Genomic DNA, 22546 nt, shown 5'->3' on the forward strand with positions numbered 1-22546 from the left:
ACATATATGTACACATGTGTATATATAAATATAGGTGTATATATGTATGTGTATTTGTATATAGATTTATACACCTAGGTGGCACAGTGGATAGAGTGCCAGACCTGGAGTCAGGAAGATTCATCTCTCTGAGTTCAAATCTGGCCTCAGACACTTACTAGGTGTGTGACCCTGGGCAAGTCACTTTACCCTCTTTTCTTCAGTTTCCTCATCTGTAAAATGAACTGGAGAAGGAAATGGCAAAGCACTCCAGTATCTCTGCCAAGAAAACCCCAAATGGAGTCACAAAAATTTGGACACAATTGAAACAATTGAACAACAGCAACAAAGACATAGTTACATGTAAAGTATGGTATGGCCTGGGCAGTTAGACTGTCCATGACCTCAGTCATCTAGAATACAGCTCTAAGTACAAACGTAAATGAAAAATACCCCCTCCCCAAGTGGCAGATGGGTCACAAAGCCCTTGGAGTTATTCTACAGAAGAACAGGAACAATCCCAAACCATTACTGGATCAATTTTATGTCAAATAAGACAGTAAAAGTAAAACTGGCAGTAGCTTCATATACATATGTATATGTATACATACACACATACTATATGTATATACATCATATCTATAGACATATCTATCTATAGATATACATGTGCACATATACACGTACCTATACATACGTACGTATGTGTGTATCTATGTGTATGTGCATATGTATGTGTGTATATGTGTGTAGGTGTATGTATGTGTATATGTATGCATATGCATGTGTGTGTGTATATGTATGTGTGTATGTGCATGTGTATATGTATATGTGTATATCTGATGACAGCTGACAGAAACCAGAGAATTTCTCCTACAGAAAGCACCTCGGCTTCAGGCCATTTAGTGCAGGGGCAGGAAGTCTCACACATCTGGATACCCAGCTAAGAAGCGTATCACTGTCTAATCCCTCAGTCCAATTAGTCATGAGCATAATGACCCAAAGGTAGTTAAGTGCCTAGAACATAATAGGCTTGTTGAATTGAAAAGAGATGAAATTTAGAGAGAATGGGCTCTCAGTCAAGCAGAAACATAAAACACAAACACAGATAAAGCTGTAATAATATATAATCATTAAAAAGGATGATGTTGAAGTTTGGGTGGTTTAGGCTTAGAGCTAGAAAGGGTCTTAAAGGTCATCTGGATCAACCCTCTCATTTTACAGATGGGGAAACTGAGCCCCAGAGAGCTTCTATGATGTGCTCAAAGTCACATAGCAGTGACAGAGAAAGGATTTGAGCCCAGGTCTTCTGACTCCAAATCCCATTCCCATTTCTCCATACCATACTTCTCACTATATAATGCCAGACTGACAAGATGTTTCCCCCATGGCATTTCTTGGTGAAAACATGTGGCTCAGCATTATGAAGGGAGACGGTATGGTTTGGTAGAAAGGGCATTGGATGGGGAATCAGGAAACCTGGGTTCTCATCACAGACCTGCCAGCTGGCCAGCTCTGTGACCAGCTAAGTCACTATACTCACAGAGAGTATACCTCTCTGAGTCTCAGTTTCCTTCTTTGAAAAGTGAGGGAGATAGAAAAATGTTCCGCTGATTGGTTTTTACATCCTTACAAATACAGAATCATAGAATGTTAGAGCTAGAAAGAACCATCTAATCCAAGGGTTCTGATTCTGGGATCTGTATACTTGGTCTCTAAAATACAGATTATAAGCTTGGTTTTATATATGTGTGTATGTATGTGTATACATATATTCTATTTCAGTAGAACTGGTTTCCTTTGCAATCCCACATTTTTAATTGTGTGCATTTAAAAGCCTGATTCCAAGGAGTCCCTGGACTTTGGCAGACTTCCAGAGTGGTCCTGGACACAGGAAAAAGTCGAACTCCTGGTTGAATCTGTCTTCCAGACACCTGGTTCAGCATCTTATCCCCCTCTTTCTCTCTCAGGACTCACCAACGAATAAGCTTCTATATGCCAAGGAGATTCCTGAGTACAGGAAAATTGTGCAGAGATACTACAAACAGATTCATGACATGACTCCTCTCAGCGAGCAGGAAATGAATGCCCACCTCGCGGAGGAATCTCGGGTAAGGAAGAAGCCTGAGGGGGTCTTGTCTTGGGCATTGACCAGGCAGGATCACACTCGGTGGCCCAAGTAGAATGCCCAGGAGAATGTCTTCCCTGATCAAAATTGTCCAGGGATGAAAAATAAAATGGCTTCATCTGAGCACTTTGATGGATGGGAGAAGACTAAACTAATTCCTAGATGGTCTTCCTCATTTTCACCCTAGGATTGATCCCATGAGAGGCTCAGTACCTGCAGCCCCTAGAAGGACCAATCCAAGCCCCTTTGATACAGTATGAAGTGTTTGGCGGTGGGGGAGACAGGGCAAAGAAGAGGCCCACTGTGTTTCACCCACTACCTTTTCATCCAGTTTTAGCCTTTCCTAATGGGCAGCTGGAGCCTCTGGGCAGCCACTCTGTCCATCACTTACAAGCGACTGAGACAAGTCAGAGCCACAGTAGCCATCTTCTTCCCGGTTAGAGAGTCCATCTCACAGCTGAAGGACATGTGCCTTTTACTTCCCCTTCTCCTCTATAGTTAACCATCCTCTGCCCCTACTACCATGTTCTCTCTCTCTTTCTCATTAGAAATATCGGAATGAATTCAACACTAAGGTTGCCATGGCTGAGATTTATAAATATGCCAAGAGATACCGTCCTCAGGTAAGTAGCACCTGGAGGTGTCTCAAGTCTCCAGAAGAGTGAGAACCTGCTCCCCTCTCCTCTGACCCTGAAGATTTTCTAAGAAACTGCTTTATCATAGAGATAGGGTCAGTTCCCAGAAAGATCAAGAAAGAAGTATCACGTTTCTTCAACCCCTCATTTTCTTCTGTTTTTTTTCATGTCCTTCCTTTTCCTTCCAGACATCCAGACCCCTGTGTTGTCTCTTCAAAAGCATCTGATAGGAGCAGCCAGGTGGCGCAGTAGATGGAGACTGGCCCCAGACATGAGTTCAAATGTAGCCTCAGAAACTTATTAGCTATGTGACCCTGGGCAAGTCACTTAACCCCGATTGCCTCAAAAAAAAAAATCTAATAGATGAATTTACACTCAAGGGCAAGTTCAGTCCAGTCATAAGTTTCCTTCCCTTTTCTAGAAAATTTTGCATTTTAATAGGAAACCCCAGGGGGAAAGCAGTGCTTAACTCAAGGGGAGAGGCTGCTAATGGTGGAATTTCAGGCACTGCAGGAACTTGGAGAGGGAAGATATTTGGGGAGGGCAGAGGGACCTTTCCTACCCACCCCTAGTTTCACTTCGTAGAAGAGTGCCCACAGATTCCACCTACTTGTGCTCAAGAGCTGTGCCATCCCCTAACAGGCCCCGTTAACAATCTCCCTTGTCCTCCCTTCCCAGATTATGGCTGCGCTAGAGGCTAATGTCACCACGCGCAGGACACAGCTGCAACACAAGTTTGAGCAGGTCATTGCCCTCATGGAAGATAACATCTATGAATGCTGCAGTGAGGCCTGAAGCCCTCTCCTCACAGCTGGGCTGGCCCTGCCCCACCCCTACCCCCTAGAAGTGACCTTCTGCTATCCAGTGCACTGCTAACTCGGAGACGTCTTTTAAAAAAAGTATATAAATATATATGAATATATATAATATAGACAATAAATATCTATTTTATGGTGTGCTGTATGGTGAAGAAGAGGAAGAAGAAAGCAACCCAGGGATGAAGGCCCCCAAACACAGCATAGGATGGGAGACCCTCTGAAGCCATGTTTTGTCTTTTCTTTGATTAATTTTATTTTTCAAACTACTTGCACAGCCCGGGGCTGAAGAAGAACAGATCTGTCTAACAAGACTTCACCAAAAAACCTTCCTTCAGCTGGGCAACTGTTTCCCCCCAAGACTCCCCCTAGAGAGAGGAGCTGGTCACTCAGAATCCTGGCCCTCGCTGAGCCACAGTGGGGCCGTGTCTGGCCACCGCCTCCTTGCAGACTTCAGTCCTTCACCATCCTCTTTCTCATGGCCCATTTCCATTTCTACATGGTTACCTGCCCCATCAGTGGAGGGCAAGGATGGGGAAAACGGATGGAATGATGTCACGGGACCTGCTAAAGCACCCAGCTAGAGAGTCGAGGAACTCCATCCCCTGAATGGTTTCTGCTTTGACTCTTCCCCCAAACTTGGGGCCACTGGTACCTCGCAGAGGGCTGGCCCATAGGATGAGGAGGAAAGAATGCCCACCTCTCTTCCTGGTGAGCATATCATCCCCAGCCCCTACATGTATACACACACACACTCACACCCACACACACTCACACCCACACACACTCACACCCACACACACTCATACACACTCACACACTCATTTACTGTGGAGCATATCAGTCCTATTCCAATTGCCTCAAGAAAGAGAATTATCTCTGCTGTACAGTGGGGAAAATAAGGCTGAATTTGGATTCAGAGGATCTGGGTTCACATCCTAACTCTGTGACTTTGGACAAGTCACTGAACCTCACTTTTTTCATCTGAAAAAATTAGGGGGAAAGGGGTTGGAATAGTGATCTCCAAGTTACCTTCCAGCCCCAAGGCCTGTAATTCTTAAGACAAGACAAAGAAGGATATGTGTTTGGTGAAACGGACTGGGGTGTCAGGCCCTGGGATTCAGGGTAGCAAATCAACCTACATCCCAGAACAGCTAGAATATCTCCAAACATCCCCCTCCCTAGATCAAGTATAACATACTAACAAGGAGACAGACTTAGGTTGAGAACTATGCAAATGGAGACGCCTTAGTTTTGGGGCATCTTGTGCATTCTAGAAATGTCCATAGGCACAGATTGGCAATTCCAGGTATATCCCTCTTGACCCTCTAAGATAGTGTAAAATTCCCCCCCCCCCCCCCCCCCCCCACCCCCCCCCCACTCCCCCGCCCCCCCCCCCCCCCCCACCTCTTCCCCATGGCTGCTGAAGATGGCTGCACTCAGGCCTTCCAGGGGCTCAGAACTGCACAGGGGTTGACCCCAGACCAAGGCAGCTGGAAGAACTGTATGGAAGGCCAAGCAGGGGACAGGGATCGGGGCTCTGATTGTCCCCATCACCAAAGGGGTACCAGTGCCAACCAAATGCTACCTCATCCAAGCTAGGCCCTGGAGGGGAGATGCCACCATTGACCACAATGGTGTCACCAGCCTTAACAAGCAAACTGCCATTTTATTTGTTCTTTGGTTCAATGACAACAGCGAAATCCCCAAGTGAATGGGGGAGAGAGGGAGTTGGTTTGCAGGCGTGACACCCAGATTTGCAGCTTCTAAAGCGCCTGCTGGGCATTCCTACTAGGACGGTGACAATTTCAAATTTCACACGCATGGGATGGGTTGATGGAAGCTGAGATGGTGAGAACATATGGACAAGAAGCCGTCTTCCGTGACAAACGGAAAACTGGGCCTGCACACAATCCACCACAGAACAGTTCTCCCTCGGCTACGTGTCTGGAATAATGTGCTGGATGGACAGACCAAGGTTCTGCAAGTAGCCAGACCCAGAGAGGAAGAGGGAACAGAGGGGGCAGAGAAATACTGGGGAATTCACCATAGGTGCTCTGAGAGCATGCCTATTAGAGGGGAGGAATTTCCAGATGAACCAGGGTTGTAGCTGGGCTACGCTGGACTTTCAAAAGAGGTTTCTAAAAATAGCACCACTTTTTTTTTTTGCTAAGTTTTTTATAAAAAAAAAAAAAAAGAAAAACAACAAAAACCACACACAAATCATACACAAACTGTGAAAAGCAGCCAGATTGCGTGAAGCATACAGAGGCTGATGGGAAGAAATGAAATGGGAAGATGGGAATTTTGTAGCAAAAATGGGAGGGAACAGTGGTCCTCCCCAGCCCCCCCCCACCCCCCAGGACCTAGAAGTGCCTGGAAGGGGGCAATCTTCACTTGACACTGGAAAGTTAACACTCCTCAGAAAGCAGCGCTCCTCACAGGGGTATCCGAGGGAGTTTATACCCCGATTCCCAACTCCCCGGTTTAAAAAGCCAAAAAAATCATTTTAAGTTAAAGATAATGCCTCTCCCCCCACAAACCCTCACATTGGTCCTTTCAGGAGAGAGAGAGAGACCAAGCCCCTGGCTTTTCTTTCCTTTTGTGGAATGATGGGCAAAGGGTATCTATACTGCTGTTCAAGAGGGTAGGGAGGGAGGGAGCTTTGGAAACTTCTTTGTAATAAAAACAGGATGAAAGAATGTGTGTCTGTGACCATTTACTATGTAAGATCAGAACAATGAGAACCAGGTCCCCATGACCTGGCAAGGGCTACAAGGGAGAGACCATATAAGAGGAGGGAGGGGAGAGGGGTGGCCCAGCTAAGATTAAGGGTAGAGGGAGGTCCAGAGAGGGGTGGAACTCCAGGGCAACAGCTGATGTGAGAACATAAGCAAAGGCTAACTGAAATACCAGCTCCTTCTTGCCGCCCCTCCCCCCCAGTCCCTAGTGTCTGTCACTGATGGCAGCAACGAGGCCGGTCCAGAACAACCGTTGTCTTTAGTGATACAGACTTGCAGATAGGCCTGGGTCATTCAAGTGGAGTCTGCACCTAGGAGAGGGTGACTGCTATCTCCCTCGCTACTGTCCACAACTTCCCACTCCCCTCCACCACCAGAGCAGCCTCATTTCTTCAAAGGAATCTTGCACTTTATAAGCAGCCACATGTCATCTCATTGCTCTAGGGCCCAACAGTTTAAAAAGTGCTTTGGTATTTGAGATAGCACATTTTTCTAAGATTAAGTGAATACAGCCACACATACATACACACGCAGAGCTGGAAGGAACCATAGAGTCAAATTCCTTATTTTACAGGTGAAAAAAATCTAAGATCCAGAGAGTGAATGCCCTAGGGTCACACAATGAATAAGCATCTGAGTCAGGATATGAATGCAATTCTGACTCCAAGTCAAAATGTTCCCCCATACTTCTGATTTTTCAGGCTTAAGAATTAAACTTAGTAAAATAACAGGGAGATACTGTTAGAAAGATCAGTAAACGTAAGTTGGGATTATGATAAGTTATCTAAATATTTTAATCAGTGACTAATGGATTTATTAAGGGAAATTTGTAAATATAAGGATGTTTAAAAGCATATCCCTAACCTCTGCTGGGGCCCTGAATAAGAACAATGGCTTTTCCCAAGCCATCTTTCTATGTTCCCAGTGATTGGAGATTGAGGTGGAGGGAGAGAAACACACAAGGGAAGTGATGGGACACTGCCACTTTAGGGAACTGAGTTTCAGTTTACCTGATCTCTAAAATGGAGCTCATATTTAGACTGCCTACTTCCATAAGGTTGTTGTGGGTGTTGGATTGCCCTCGAAGATGCCTGGTGTTCTATTTTTTCCCAGAATGGGAAGAGAGAAAGCTGACAGGAAATCTGGACTGGAGGGCAGGGTTTCTTTCTACTGAGGGATTTTTAGGGCATCTCTTACCAGTCTAACATAGTGACCCTTATGATTACATAAGGAAAAGAAAGCAATCATACAGGGTGGAGAGAGGGAAAAGAGGCAGCACTGAGGCTAGGATACTCCTAGAAAATAAATGGAGAGAAAAAGAAGAAAATAAGTGGAGAAAGTAGGAACCAGACTTTGTGGGTCTTAAGCCTTCATATTTGTTAAGGGACTTCTCAGAAAGAATAAGCCAAAGCATAGAGGTAGTAAGAGTATATTTGGGTTCACTTTCATCTTAACTACTGTTCAACCAATTTTAGTCCAGGGCCCAGTAACTGGTGTTTTAGAAGCACTTTTTTACCTGTGATTTCATTGGTATAGGAAACTCCCATTGAGGAAGCTCCCTTTAACAATGAAGATGACCATCGGCCCAGCAACTACCTACCATGTTATGGAGTTGTCCAGGGTGCTGAGTTAAGTGACTTACTTGCTTGGGGTCACACAGATATTATATGACAGAAGCAGGGTTGAAACTAAGGTCTTCCTGATTCCACTATGCTGCTGCTGCTCTCTCTCTCTCTCTCTCTCCTTGTATGAGGTAAGACAAGTAATGTCCCCATATTATACATCAGGAAACTGAAGCTGGAAGGTTAAGTAATTTGCTCAGAGTTGTGTAGCTAATAGTGCCTAGGGAACGATTCAAACCCAGGTCTTTTGACTCCAAGTGCAATGTTCTTAATGCCAAAGTCGGCACACATCTACCAAACTATAAGGTATGAATAACTACAAAAGTGGTAAATGTTGCCAAAAAACCAAGACCGCACCAAATTTAAAAATCAAATTCAAGCAAATCCAATTTTGCCATTCGTTGCATTCCTAGAAACTCTAGTGTAATGAGATCCTATTTTGTCCATAGGGACAGTGATCTAATTGAAGGCTATGCCCCTGACCCAAGGAGTTAGTAGCAAATAAACAGACATTTTAAGCCATTATGAAGAAGTGACCTTTTGGACCTCAGAATCCTCTTCTCTGGGGGGAGATTGTAAAGGGTCAGATCTGAGGTCAGTTTCCTTCCAGCTCTTTCTATGAGTCTAATGATATCATAGCTCTGACCTCTCTACCTTATCCGGGTTTACCCATCCCCCAGGGATGAGAAATCTGTTTCGTTTGAGGGTGACTGACAGACAAGGAAAGGAAGGAGAAATGTGTCTTTATTTAAAAATGAGTTGCTCTTTTAAAATGAAGAAACGTTATATTTATTTGCTTCTCAAAATTAACAGGAAACATTGACTTTATTTAAAATGAAAAATATGTTTCAATTCTCATGTTTCTAGAAAGGAACACACACAGAAGAGAGAAAATTTTTTTTCAATCTCAATGTTTTCCAGAGTCCTAACAAAACAATGATTTAACCCATATACTCACCTTGGTTTTTTTAACTTTTAGATTTTTTTTCTAAAGGGCAAAAACTGGCAAATTATAGAAAATATTTCATTTTCTTCCTAATATTTGGAAACATGAGAATTTTTTAAATCTTTTCAAGTGAGAGGAAATTCCAAGATTCAGAAAACAGAGAATAGTTCAGTGGACATAAGTCTCTTTGGGATCATAGGATTTGAGCTGAAAGGAACCTTAAGGATTCTGTGGTCCAGAAGAGTCTTCAAAGTATGGTCTGGGGCCCCTAGGGGTCCTTAAAACCCTTTTAAGGGCCCACGAGGTCAAAACAATGTTCATAATATTACTAAGACATTTTAATTTCTAATGTGGTAAATATTTATAAATATAACCTACATGAACAAGGGCTCTCTGATGCGCAGGGGTGGTCCTCATTAATTTTAAGAGTATAAAGGAGTCCTGAGACCAAAAAGACTTGAAAACTGATGTAGTCTAACCTCTTCATTTGACAAATGAGGGAAACTGAGGCCCATAAAGGTTAAATTGCTTGCCCAAGGTCAGTTGTAGAGCCAGGATTTGAACTGAACTCAACTTCTAAGCCCAGCACTTTCTGCAAACTATATCATATTTGCATGAAGTAATCTTTCTATCTTGTATCCCCCTGCCTGGTGATTTTTTACACCTATAGAAATCAGAGGGTGAATGAAATTAAGCTAAAACATTTGAATTTCCTCAGTCCTGCCTTCCACATCCAGAGTAGGGTCCTAAGCCATAATCCCAGGGGGAGTAAGTGTATATGAGAAGGGTGGATCATGGGCTTTTCAGATGGATTCGGTATTCTGTTCTAGAAATTGAAAACGTGTGTTGTTAAGATATCTTATGGTCCTGGCTGGGGAAAGGGAATTCAGCCCTGCCCTTTAAGGACCATTAGCTTCAAAAATATTGAAAATGCTGCCTCCCTGCCAAGTTTAGTCCAGGACACACCAAACCTTCCCTGGCTCATTCTCCTACAGCCTTGAGTAGGGTCTGTTACCTGTTGTTTTCAATGCTACTAGAGCAAGACAGTCCACCAGCTTACTCACGCCTCCCAAATCCTGACACATACAAAAAGATTTAGCATGGCCCCCAAAAAGTCATGCTTTACCATTCCATCTCACTCCCACTCAAGAATCTACCCTGACTCCCTATTACCTACAAGGATAAAATAGAAACCCCTCAACCCATCATTTAAAGTCCTTCAAAGCCTGATTCCAGCCTACCTTTCCAAATTATTCCTCTGCACATATTCCACCTTCCAGAAAAACTTGCCTCTTTGTCATTCCCCAAACTTTCTTCTGCTTTGGCACCTTTGGGTGAACTGCTCCCCATGCCTGGAATCCATACTCTTCTCTCTGAATCTTAATCTTCCTCCAAGTCTCGACTCATTGCTACTAGCAGGCTTTTTTCATTTTTCTGGCTATTATTCCTTCTCCTGTCTCAAATCACCATGTTTGTACTTATCTATGAAAATCTCATCCTCCCTCCCCCTCCTCCTTAGAGTGCAAGTTCCTTAAAGGCAGGGACTATATCATTTTTGTAACCCCAGTGCTCGGCATTTAGCACCATGCATTGCTAGATGGTAACTTCTAGCTGGGCAAAACTAATGGTGATCATGAGAGAGGTCGCCATAGGCAGGTAGGCACCAGGTTAGTCAATTAGCATTTATTAAGTGACTACTGTATGCCAGACACTTTGCTAAGCACTAGGGAAACAAAAAAAGTGGAAAGACAGTCTCTGTTCTCAGGGAATTTACAATCTAATGGACCAACTGGGGTCTGCCAATGTGAGCAGGAGTCTTAAAAATAATGACCCAGGGAAGAGGCAGTATTAAATGGAGTTATTCTCATCAGGAAATCCAGTGGTGGGGCATAAGGTGGGACCTGAGAAGGAAGCAATGGGTGGGCCCCAACATTCTCAGAAGTCCAGCATTAGGTGAAGCAAGCCATAATTCAGCTGATGCTAATTAGCACTAATCTGTCTGCCTCATCCCTTTGGGCTCCCAGCCCATCCACACTCACAGCATCTCGCCTCCTGATCCAGCTGGCACCCTTCTCTGTTCACATTAGCAGATGCCACAGGGAAACTGTTGAAGCAGCCAGACGAGGCTTGTGTTCAGATTTTCAGGCCAGCCAGAGGGCAGAGAACGAGAGGATGAGAAAGGCAAGGCAGTATCCCAAGAGCTGATCTGGTGTGACCAGCTAAGGCCAACCAACTCTTCCTTCCTTCCTTGATATACTTCAAACAAGGCCCTCATTTCTTATACACAGTTGACCTTAAGATTGGCTAATGCAAAAAAAAGGAAACTTTATTAACAGGTAGATACAAGTATCTCTGTCTCATTTTTAAAAGAAAAAGAAGTTCATTCATTTCAAAATCCAGTTTTCCCTGTTAGATCCCTGTCTTGGACCAATTAACCTTTTGCACCTACTTCACCTTCTTGCTAGCTGGCTTGGATGAAGAGCCTTTGGGGCTTTTCCCAGTTTTCTTGAATACTTTAGAGGCCTCAGGCTTCTTTCCCTTGCCTTTGGGCTGATCTTTGACCGTGTCTGACTCTCTAGACACCTTAAATTGGGAGGTAGAAGGCTTGATGCCCATGTCCAACTTGCTCTTGGTCTGAGAAGCTACCCTTGGTTCATCACCACCATCCTTAGCCCCACCAGCTCTTCTAGTTTTAGACATGGTAGCCGCTGCTTTGGATTTTGCTTGGATGTTAGGTGATCCCTTTTGCTTTCTGGTCTTGGGGGGTGCTTCAGAGGCTGTCCGGAGTTTGTTTTTTTCTGCTTTATGTTCCTCTACTACTTTCTTAGGTGAAATGGAAGTTTTTTTCTTGCCCTACATGAAAGAGAAGGGAAAAAAAGATAAGTTTGGTTGGGAAGAGTGACAGAAGCAAAAAATGAGCCTTTATTAAGCAATTACTGTGTGCCAGGAACTGGATTAAAAGCAAGGACCATGAGAACCTAAAGAGACAGGACTACAATAAAAGTTTTCTGAAGTCAATAGGTTCCTTTCCCTACCTTGGAACTTTGAAACAGGAGGAATTTAACCTTTGTTCCGGGTTGTAAAAATGTGCATTTTTGGAAATTACGCGATCAAACATTTCCTGTCTCATTTGCCGTTTAGGAATGAAGTTCATACTTCAGGACTTAGCAGGAAACTGGGTCCGTTCCAACATTCCTCACACTTGGGCCATTTAGATGTTACCAGACGGAGCTGTAGGTTTAGAGAGATCTTTCTTTCTTCTTCTTTTTTAAGGGAAGGGGTAGGCAAAGATTGAAGGAAGAAGAGGATGAAAAGGGGGCCCAATCCCTACAGTTCAAACCAGCTGAGGGAAGCCTTTGAAAGCTGGGATTCTGGTCTACTTACTTTAGGAATTTCAGCCTTTGGTTTCATGCCCCTGGCTTTGGCTCTCACCTCCTCCACATCTGTTGGAAAGAATAAAAAATGGAGAAGCAGCTTTTACCTCAAGAGATAATTTCTCTCTTGTGTTCTAAAAGGGACATAGGACAAACTGCTTCCCAGGTCCTCTGGAGGGACGAGCCAGAGGCTTCACTCAACTACGACGCTGCAGCTAGGGAGATGTTGATGGGACTCAGACATGGGTTCTGCACCTGAGCTAGACTAGAACCAGAAGTCAGTGGTATGGTCAATCTGAAGTCTTCTCCCTGGGTAGGGAATGTTTCATTGTCTTTATATCCTAGCAACTGGCACAGCACCCTGTACACAGTAGGACATAATAAATGTTTGTTGATTGTTGATCTCCTAAAGGAAGCCTTTCCTGATCCCCTCAATTATTTCTACTTTGTCATCCCACCTCAAAGTATCACATGGATATTTATCTGCTTACATGAACCATATAAATTCCTTGAAGTCAGGTACTGTTTATCTCTTTGGGTTCTATGTTGTTAGGACCCAGCCCAACACTGTGTAAACATTTAATAAATAGTAAACATTTACAAATGTTTGTTAAATCAAAAACTGGAAAGAGAAGGTTTGTTGGAGAGGAGGAAGGGAAGCGTATAGAACCTTTTAACTGAAAGGAAACTCACATGACTCTAAAGTCCTCATTTTACAGTTGAAGAAACCAAGGCACAGGCAGGAAATTACTTCAGCAAGGAGACTCATGAATAGAATGATCTCCAGGCTCCCAGATCAGTGATTTTTCTATTACATCACATTGTCTTCTACTAGTAACAGTCAAGAATTGGGGAACAGATCTTTCTATCTCCCCATGTCAATTATTATTAGATATTTCAATCATACACCACCACCCACATGGTGGAGAGAGAGGAATGGTGAATGGAGAGAAAGAGATATGGAAGATGGAGTGTGTACTCAACACTGGGTGACATTCAAAGTTTAACTAAGATGGTTTCTACATTCATAGAGTTAATGCCTGTCTAAGAGACAGGACACCCAAAGTCAGCAAATGAAGCAGGAGAAGGACATGAGAGACACTTACTCTGGCTGACTTTCTCTTGACCAGCTCCACTTGTACTACAGCTTTTCCCCCACAATCACTCAGGATTCCACATGTGATTGTACCATTTTTGTATTTTGTACCATTGTTATATGCAGGTGGGAAGACTGACCATCACTTTTCAGTAGCCTTCTTGAGGATGCCCAGGATTTTGCTGGTGTGTCCATAGCATCACAATGACCTATGGCAACTCATGACCATGATAGGGATCCTGAGGTCTTTCTTGAGTTTTCACAGAACTCAAGGCTCTTCATCTTAGAATTCGATCTCTAATTATTTTTCCTTATGCTTGTCTGCATAAGTTTATCAGACACTTTTTAGCTTATTCACAGGCTCAAAGAATTATCTAACAATTTATACCCATTGGTTTGGCTTTTTGCCACCAGAAATAAGTATATCTTAACAGTCCCCAAATAATTTCTCATTGATAGGGAGCCACCACCATGTCCTAACTTCCCAAGAGGAAAGCAATTAAAATTCAAAGTAGGGGGAAGGAAAGAGGTGGTAGCGGACTATTCGTTGTTGAAATGCTGCTAAGGCTTGGGAGGGGAGGTGCACAGGAACAGCATGGCAGTCACTAATGGTCCCAACTTCTTTCCTACATGCCACTCCTTCAACCTCCCAGATTAGACTATTGACACTCCCTCCTGATCTTGTATCACAAAGCTTCAGGCAAGGATTTGGAGAGCTCTTCATCATGAATTGGGGAACCCTAACCCAGCACCCACTAAATTCCCTCAAATTGCCTACCTTTTGTGGTTCTAGCACCTTTTGGTTTTGAGTCTTCCTTGGGAATTCCCCCTTTGGTAGCTTTCTTAGCCTCCTCAGGAGGCTTCTTCTTGGTTGAAACCTTCATAGGAACCTTCTCCACAGTTGCAGGAACCTTCCCCTTGGTTGAAGGAACTTTCTTGGTCTCAGGAATCTCTCTCTTAGTTGAAGTCTTTGTGGGCACCTTTTTCTCAGTTGCAGGAACATTCCTCTTGGTTGAAGCCTCTGAAGATAATTTCTTCTTGGATGCAGGAATCTTTCTCTTAGTTGAAGCCTCTGAAAGAACCTTCTTCTTGGTTGAAGCCTCCGTGGGTACCTTCTTCTTGGTTTCAGGAACCTTTCTCTTGGTTGAAGCCTCAGTGGACACCTTCTTCTTGGTTGCAGGAATCTTCCCCTTGGTCAAAGCCTCCGTGGGCACCTTCTTCTTGGCTGCAGGAATCTTCCCCTTGGTCAAAGACTCTGAAGAAACCTTTCCAGCTTCACTGGTTCTAACAGTCTTCTTTTTCCTGGGTTTGACAGCTGCTGTTGAGCTTTTAGTTTGGGTCACTCTGGTTTTATACTTGGACACTAACTGCAGAAGTAATTCAATATGTTAGAAGTAGTCAGGAGGCCTCAGAAAATCCTCATGTACCCAACAGAATTACCTATCAGATAAAAATCTCATTTATTTTGATATGAAAATTCCAAGCTTATAAACCTTAGAAGCTAGAATTTTAGAACTGGAAGGAAACCATCTAGTCTAATCCCCTCTTACAGATGAGGAAACCATAACCCAGAGAAGTACAGAGACTTGCTCATAGCTGTAGTGAGTAGGAGAGCTGGACTTCACAATCCTGGTATTCTGACTTCCAGTAACCCTATGCCATGCTGTCTCTTTCTTAGATTGGTTTTTGTTTCTGTGTTGGCCCTAATGGCACTGGAGTACACAGAAGGGTCGTCGGCAAAACATCATCAACAAAACGAGTAGCCTGGCTAAGTGTGTCTCTGGTTCCCTTCAATTCTTTTATCCCAACATGTACCTCCAACCCCTGAACATAGACAACATCCAGATAACTTAGTGGCAAGAACCCAGAATTTAAAGACAGTAGGTTTCCCTTTCTGTATCTGGTACTAGTATGTGAACCTGGGAATTCATTCAACTTTTGTCTTCAGCCCACTTCCTCATCTGTTAAAATGAGGCTGAGGAGGGGGCAGGGAGGAACAGGGGAGGAAGACACCTGATTGGAAGGGATCCCAAGCATGCTGGATGATAAAAGCAGCATCCAAAAAAAAAAAATTCTGGACCAGCAAGAATGTCAGACTGAATTGAATGAGATGAAATTTGATAAGGAGAAATGTAGCAGCTAGGTGGCATCATAGTGCATAGAGCACCAGGCCTAGAGTCAGAAAGACTCATCTGCCTAAGTTCAAATCTGGCCTCAGACATTTACTAGCAGTATGACCCTGGACAAGTCACTTAACCCTGTTTGCTTCAGTTTCCTCATCTGTAAAATGCACTGGAGAAGGAAATAGCAAACTGCTGCAGTGTCTGTGAAGAAAACCCCAAATGGGGTCATGAAGAGTGGAATGAGACTGAAATGAATGAACAATAAAATTCAACTTTCTAAGTATGGAAAGGAAGAGGGGTAGTTGGATAGTAGCAGCTTAAAAAAGGCCATGGGAGGTTAGCGGGCTTCAAGTTTGATATGAATCAGTAGGATATGGTGATAGAGATGGAGAGGCAATGTTCCTAGAGACAACAGTCCAGCTGTAATCCTGGTCAGGCCCCTGACTTCAGCTTTGAATGCACCGCTTTCCTACTTCAGGAAGGACACTGATAAGCTGAAGGGCTTATCAAGGAGAACAAACAGATGATGAAGGACTCGAGATCACCTGGTAGAACAAGGAGCTTGGAGAAGACTGGGGATGGGGCTGTCACAGGGAAGAGGAATCAGACTTGGTCTGTTTGACGGACAGAATCTGGAGCCATGCAGAGAGGAAGATTTAGGCTTCATTTTTGGAAAAGCTCTTCCTCATTAGAGCTGTCCAAAGATAAGATGGGCTTTCTTGGAAAGTAGCGAATTCCCTTCACCGGAAGTGGTCAAGTAAAGGCTAGGTTGTTCTTCCTTCATCCTGAGCCCAAACCTGCCTCCCTGTAATTTATGTTAATCATAGGTCTGCCCTCAGGAACCCTAAGAGAATCAGATTTAAAACGGGAAGAAACCACTGTACATGGGGAAGGGGGAATCATGTGCCTAAGAAGCACCTTGGCCTCAGTTTCCTCATCTGTCAAATGGGGGGACTGGACCAGATGGCCTCTGAGATCCCTCCCAGCACCAAGTCTATCATTTATGATCTCTGTGTAATCTTATCTCCGAAGCTAGCCACCCAGGAAAGTCCTGGAGGACACACACAATTTTTAACACTCCGATTTTAGCACATGCTGACAGATTGGTAGAGATGGAGGACCAGCCCTCTGCAGGAAGGGGACAAAGTGATGAGCCTTACGGGGTCTTAGAGCTATAAGGGAAACAACCCACCTCATTCTGCAGAGGGGAGAGAAGGGACTTACTTTGAATCTTCCCCTGGCCCCAGTAACAGTAGAATTTCTTGGTCTCACAAGCACCCCATCACTAACACCTTTGGCCAGGGCTTGTTTGAGCAAGTATCTGAGTCTCTTGGTATTGACAGCTGGGTACATTTGGTGAATATAGAACTTGATGGCTGCCACCGAGGTGCCATGTTTGTCCCCTTTGGCCTTCAGGGCTTCCGCCACCATCTGGAGAGTGGGTGGGCGACTCTGAAGTTCTGGTTGCACACTGGTGTCTGCTTAGAAAAGGGGGGAGAGAATTGAAAGGTGAAGATCTGACCACGCAATTCCTCTATCCAATCAACTCCCAAGTCTTAGCTTTTAAAGCCCTACACAACCTGACCCCAACCTATCTTTTTAGCCTTGCTGAATATAACTCAATCTTGGATAGAGATGTTAAATAGGTATTCCTTCCTGCTGATTGCCTAGGGTTTATTAAGAACCTCCAGAGGGGTGGCTAGGTGGTACAGTGAATAGAGCACTGGCCCTGCAGTCAGGAGGACCTGAGTTCAAATCCAACCTTAAACACTTAACATTGAGCTAGCCGTGTGACCATGGGCAAGTCACTTAACCGCAATTGCCCTGCCTTCCCCCTCCAAAAAGAAAAAAAAAGAACCTCCAGAGAGAAACTGAGCCAACTCTACATATTTAAAGGTAAGTGCAAGGCTCCGCCTATCTGAAAGTCTCCCCTGCTAGCCCAGACCCCAGTCTCATGTTCATGCCAACTTATCACTTTGCCTAGTTTGTAAATTCCTGGAAGGTAGGGACAGTTTCAAATATTCCTACTGAATACTACATAGGGCTTGGCACATAGTAGGTTCCCAATAATTAGAGTCGTAGAATCCCAGAGTATATAGGCATGAAGGGACCTTTAAAATCATCACATCCCTCCCCCCCCCCACTCCTGCTTCATTTGACAAGTGGGGAAAAGAGACACAGAGAAGGGAATTGATTTTCCCAAGTTTCCATAGCAAGCTAGAGAGAACCATCAATTTACAGTTGGAAGAGATTTTCCCAACCCAGGGTTATTCCCAGCTAACCTCCTGGGGAATAGGCACCTGGAAAGATAAGGCTGGACAGACAAGGTGAGGACTCCTCCAAAGGGAGAAGCTTGGTCTAGCTAGGTTGTATGGCCCCAGTCCTGGGAGTTATTCCTAGGAGGCTCCCCATCCCAGGCCCATTCTGGAAAGCTTTCTTTCCCAAATGCCTGGAGTATGAAGTGCCTCCTCAGAGATTTATTTCTCTCTATGGTTCCCACTGCATGGGATCATGGAAAGAGCTCGGGTGCTAGCTCCCACAACTTCTTATGTGACCTTGAACAAGTCACCTAGCCTCCTGGAGCCTCAGTTTCCTCATCTGTGACATGGGGATGATGACAACCCTTAGAATTTCTGAGAGAGATTTTCTCATTTGTACTAGCATTCCCAGACCCAGCATATAGTAGGTGCCTAATTCTCGTTGATTCATTGACTGATCTAGTCCTTGGGGTCATAGTGAGAGATGCATGTTTTAAACCTGAAATCACTTTATAATGGGAAATAATTAGCCATGGTTGGGGTGAACAAGACCACTTGGTCACGTCTCCCAATTCTCTGTCTGTCTGTCTGTCTCTGTCTCTCCCTCTCCCTCTCCTCCTCTCCCCCTACCACCCCCTCTCTTTCTCCCTTTCCCCCTCCCCCCTCCTGCTCTCTCCCTCTCCCCCTCCCCCCCTACTGCTCTCTCCCTCTCCCCCTCCCCCTCTGCTGGTTTTCAACCCCAGGTGGAGGCAGGGAAGGACTGATGGAAATGGTGATCAACCATGGCAAGAGAAAAGATCATAGAATTATAGGATTTCAGGTCTAAAGCTGGACAGGCCCTCAGAGACCACTGAGCCCACTCACCTCACTTTACAGTTGAGGAAACTGAGGCCCAGGGAAGTTAAATGGTCCAAAGTAGGATGTGGGCTGGCTGTAGGCTGTACTCATACCCAAGTCTCCAGGTGCATGCCTCATCTATGTCCAGGTGCCCTTTCCTCTCTACTGGCCCCAGTTCCACTCACCCTAGGGGTTTCATCTTTGAAAGAAGGTGTAAGGAGGTTAAGGGCCTGGGGCTGGAGGGGTAGAATTATGTACTTATCATGAAGCCAAGTCCTAGCCTTAGGTTATGACCCTATGGTAACTACTTATGTAATCTTGACCAAGTTTGTCCCTTCCCTACTTTAGACCTCCATCTTGTATCCTATATAATGAGAAGGGGCTAGAGTATCTAGGTGGTGAGGTGGGCCTGGAGTCAGGAAGACTTATCTAAGTTCAAATCTGATGTCAAATACTTATAAGTGGCGTGACCCTGGGCAAATCACTTAACCCGGTTTGCCTCAATTTCTCCATCTGTAAAATGAGCTGGAGAAGGAAATGGCAAGACATTCTAGCATCTTTGCCAAGAAAACTCCCAATGGGGACATGAAGAGTCAGCTGTGACTGAAAAATGACTGATACCCTTCTGATCTCATAGCACTCTGTTCTTCCTGTAGATCCTTCCTGGAGTCCCATTCACATTGTATTCATCTGTATCTGCATCTGATCACCCCAGCTAGAGTGTGAACATTGATTGTCCTGCTGAGTTTTATATCTGGCCCAGTGTCAAAGACCAGATGCAGGTGCACCTAGACCGAAGGTCCCCACAAACAAAACCTGCCTCAGTGGTACAGTGCCCCTACCTTTGTCTAAGTCAGGGCTCAGGGAAGGCAATGCTATTGGGAGGAAAGGCCTTAGTCCTAAGAGTCTAGACAGTGTAGGAGGCCAGGTCACCACCGTATCCCCCAGGCTGAATTGGAACCCTTCTCTAGCTGAGGGCTACCTCCCAGTCATCTCCTCACTGAGCTGTCTGCTCTAGGCTTCATCCTCAGTTCTCCCCCCTCCCCGACTTCCTGCCTCCACCTTGGACTCCACCCCAGGGTGCTGGGCCGCATAAGGGAACTGACTGGCTTATACTTGTATTCACAGGGTGAAACACAGTGCTTGGCACATAAAAGTTTTATTATCTATCAATTGACCCAGAGGACAGAGACCATGCTCTCTACTTCTCTTGTGTCCCCACGATACACCAGGAAGGATGATAATGACAACAGACGAAAATTATATAGTGCTTTAAAATCTGGAAAGTGCCATTGACTCATCCAAACCTCACAAAACTGAGGGGATCATTATAGGACTCATTATATACCTTTTTTTTTTTTTTTACAAATAGGGAAACTGAGGCTGGGTCAATCAACAAGTATTTATTTAGCACTTACTGTGTTCCAGACACTATGCTAAATGCTGGGAATTCAAAGAAGGGCAAAAATACAGTTCCTGCCCTCAAGGAGCTTACAGTCTAATGGAGGAGACAACTTGGAAACAACTATGTACACACAAGATACATGCCGAGTAGATGGGAGGCAATCCCAGAGAGAAGGAGCTAGCAATCGTTGGGAAGAGGGGGTAAAGAGAGACCTGGAAAGGCCTCCTGAAGAGAAGGGGATTTTGAGCTGTCTTGAAGGCAGCTATGAGACAGAGGTGAGGAGAGAGGGCATCCCTGGCATGGGGCACAGACAGGGAAAATGTCTGGAGTCAGGAGATGAGGATCAGGTATATGGAACAGCAAGGGTGTAGTACATGAAGTGGAGTTAAGTATGAGAAGCCTGGTCAGACAGAAGAGGCCAGGCTGCCAAGGGGTTTGAAAGCCAAATAATAGTTTTTATGTTGGATTCTGGAGGTCATAGGGAGTTTATTGAAATAAATAAATGAGATAAAATATTTGTAAAGGACTTTGCAAACCTCAAAGCATCAGTCACATGCTATTGTTATTGTTGACTATTATTATTATGGTGGGGTAGGAATTTGGGGTTGAATTATTTCACAGTCACAAAGGTAGTAAGTGGGGGGACAGGCTTTGAACTTAGTTCTCCCTGACTTCAAGTACACAAGGACTACTCATCAGGACCCTGATAGGACAAAGAAAGATTCAATCTAGAAAGGTCCAGATGTGAAAGCATTTCCTAGAGAGGAAGATGGCACTATTGGGACCCCAGAGAACTGGGGATGGGGAAAAGAGTTGGGCTAATCCACTGCAATGAAGCTCACCCCGATTTTGATGACCCAGGCTAGCCCTAGGACCTTACAGCAGGGGCACCAGTAGGACCCTCAGCTCAAAGGGAAGGGAGAAAGAGAGAGAGAATGAGAGAGAGAGAGAGAGAGAGAGAGAGAGAGAGAGGGAGAAGGGGAGGAGAGGGAGGGAGGAAAGAGGGGGGAAGAAGGGGGAAAGAGGGGAGGGGAAGAAGGAGAGGGGGGGAGAAAGAATTAAGAAGGGCAAGAAGAAGAGGTTGGGCTCCAAAAGAAAGAACACACTCAGGAAACCGCCTTCCCCTTTCCCCCCTCGGCTCTCTCTCCTTACCTGGTCCCTCAGGGTCACTGGTAGCATCCATAACCTGGGCAGAAGCAGCAAGATCAGCAGAGGAAGATGGAGCCACATTGGAAAGGGGAGGGGAATTGGGGTAAACGTAAGTCTGGTTCAGCCTGACATTGTTGTCGCTGGAGCAAGGCAGATGCAAATCCTGAGTTTCATCCTCAGAAGACATCCTGAAACCCTAAAACAGCTGGGGGGGACCCTGAGAGGAGTAGCAGAAAACCTACCCAACCTCCTAGCAGGCCCAGGCTGCCCCGGTTCCACCCCCTCCGGTCTTTATATAGTAGAGCCTGGGCCAGGTGTCTCCCACCTGGGGCTAATTGACCTCCTGGTTTAACAGGTGGCACCACTGGGCACTGGATTTCTGAAGAGTACATGGCAGTAGGGATGGTGAAGATAGGTCCTCAGGTCCATGCCATGGGAGGACCAGTGAAGGAACCAAGGCTGGCACCTGGAGAAGAGGAGACTAAGGGAAGGGTGAGAAGTGGGACAAGGAGAGCCGCCTTCACTAGCTAGTCAGCAAATATTTATTAAGGAATGACCAGCTGCCAAACACTGAGGATATAAAAGTCAAAAGGCAGTTCCTGCTGTCAAAAACCCATAATCCATTGGGGGAAATAACGTGGGAACAGTTGTGTACAAACAAGATACAGATGGGCTCAATTGGGGATTACCATCGGAGGGATGGCGCTAACACTGAGGGTCACCCCAGGAAAGGCTTCCTGTGGGAGGTGGGATTTTAGCTGGGACCTGAAGGAAGTTAGGGAACCTAGGAGACAGATTAGAAGGGAGGGTGCTTCAGGCATGGGATACAGCCAATGAAAAGGCCCGGAGTCTGGAGATGGGGTGTGAGGTAGAGGGTGGTGTAAGAGACTGGAAAGCAAGGAGAGGCCAGGCTATGGAAGGCAAAAGGGAGGACATAGGGAGCCACTCAGATTTATTGAGCTGAGTCAGACTGGCACCATTTTTTCTCTCTCTTTTCATTTTTTTTTTTGCCTTTTTTTTTGGAGGGGGAAGGCAGGGCAATTGGGGTTAAGTGACTTGCCCAACGTCACATGGCTAGTAAGTGTTAAGTATCTGAGGCTGGATTTGAACTCAGGTCCTCCTGACTCCAGGGCCAATGTTCTATTCACTGTGCCACCTAACCACCCCTCTTTTCAAATATTTTTAAGTGTTGACCCTACAGAAGGGGCATTGGACTAGGTGCTTGGGTGCCCGTTTAATCATTACTCTAATGACTGGAGTCACCCAAAAGCAGAATGCATGCCTAGGGAGATGGGAGACATCATTAGAGATATCCACGTAATTGTCCATAATTCTGAGATTCTAGGATTCTGCTCTAAGAGAGAAATGCTTTTGGTATGAGAATTGTTCAGATACTGCAAGGTGGAGAGCCCTGACCAAGTTCTAGTGCCAGTTGTAG

At 45.0% G+C, this 22546-nt stretch overlaps 3 protein-coding genes across 3 annotated transcripts in view; 2 read left to right on the top strand and 1 right to left on the bottom strand.

The window, feature by feature from the left end:
• PLXND1 (plexin D1) overlaps positions 1–6259 on the top strand; it is a 204848-nt gene extending 198589 nt beyond the window's left edge. Inside the window, exons 34-36 of the mRNA XM_069083882.1 lie at positions 1950–2090; positions 2656–2730; positions 3421–6259. Of these exons, the coding sequence (XP_068939983.1) occupies positions 1950–2090; positions 2656–2730; positions 3421–3537 (333 nt within the window). The 3' untranslated portion in view covers positions 3538–6259. The remainder of the gene's footprint in view (positions 1–1949; positions 2091–2655; positions 2731–3420) is intronic.
• Positions 6260–11016: 4757 nt separating this feature from the next.
• Positions 11017–21295, bottom strand: H1-8 (H1.8 linker histone). The gene is made up of 5 exons (XM_069084502.1): positions 21112–21295; positions 16684–16937; positions 14115–14703; positions 12251–12309; positions 11017–11719 (listed from the first exon to the last, which is right to left on the bottom strand). Exons 1-5 carry the CDS (start codon positions 21293–21295, stop codon positions 11312–11314), a joined length of 1494 nt encoding a protein of 497 aa, XP_068940603.1. The 3' UTR covers positions 11017–11311.
• The window catches only part of RPL32 (ribosomal protein L32), a 180756-nt gene continuing 174555 nt past the window's right edge, over positions 16346–22546 (top strand). The window contains exon 1 of the mRNA XM_069083895.1: positions 16346–16349. The gene's annotated coding sequence lies outside the window, so the exon portion shown is untranslated. The remainder of the gene's footprint in view (positions 16350–22546) is intronic.

This window comes from Petaurus breviceps, unplaced genomic scaffold (genome assembly GCF_028583685.1).
Source record: "Petaurus breviceps papuanus isolate PSGF00001 unplaced genomic scaffold, PetGlider_PUasm1.0 174, whole genome shotgun sequence".
NCBI classification, from domain to species: domain Eukaryota; kingdom Metazoa; phylum Chordata; class Mammalia; order Diprotodontia; family Petauridae; genus Petaurus; species Petaurus breviceps.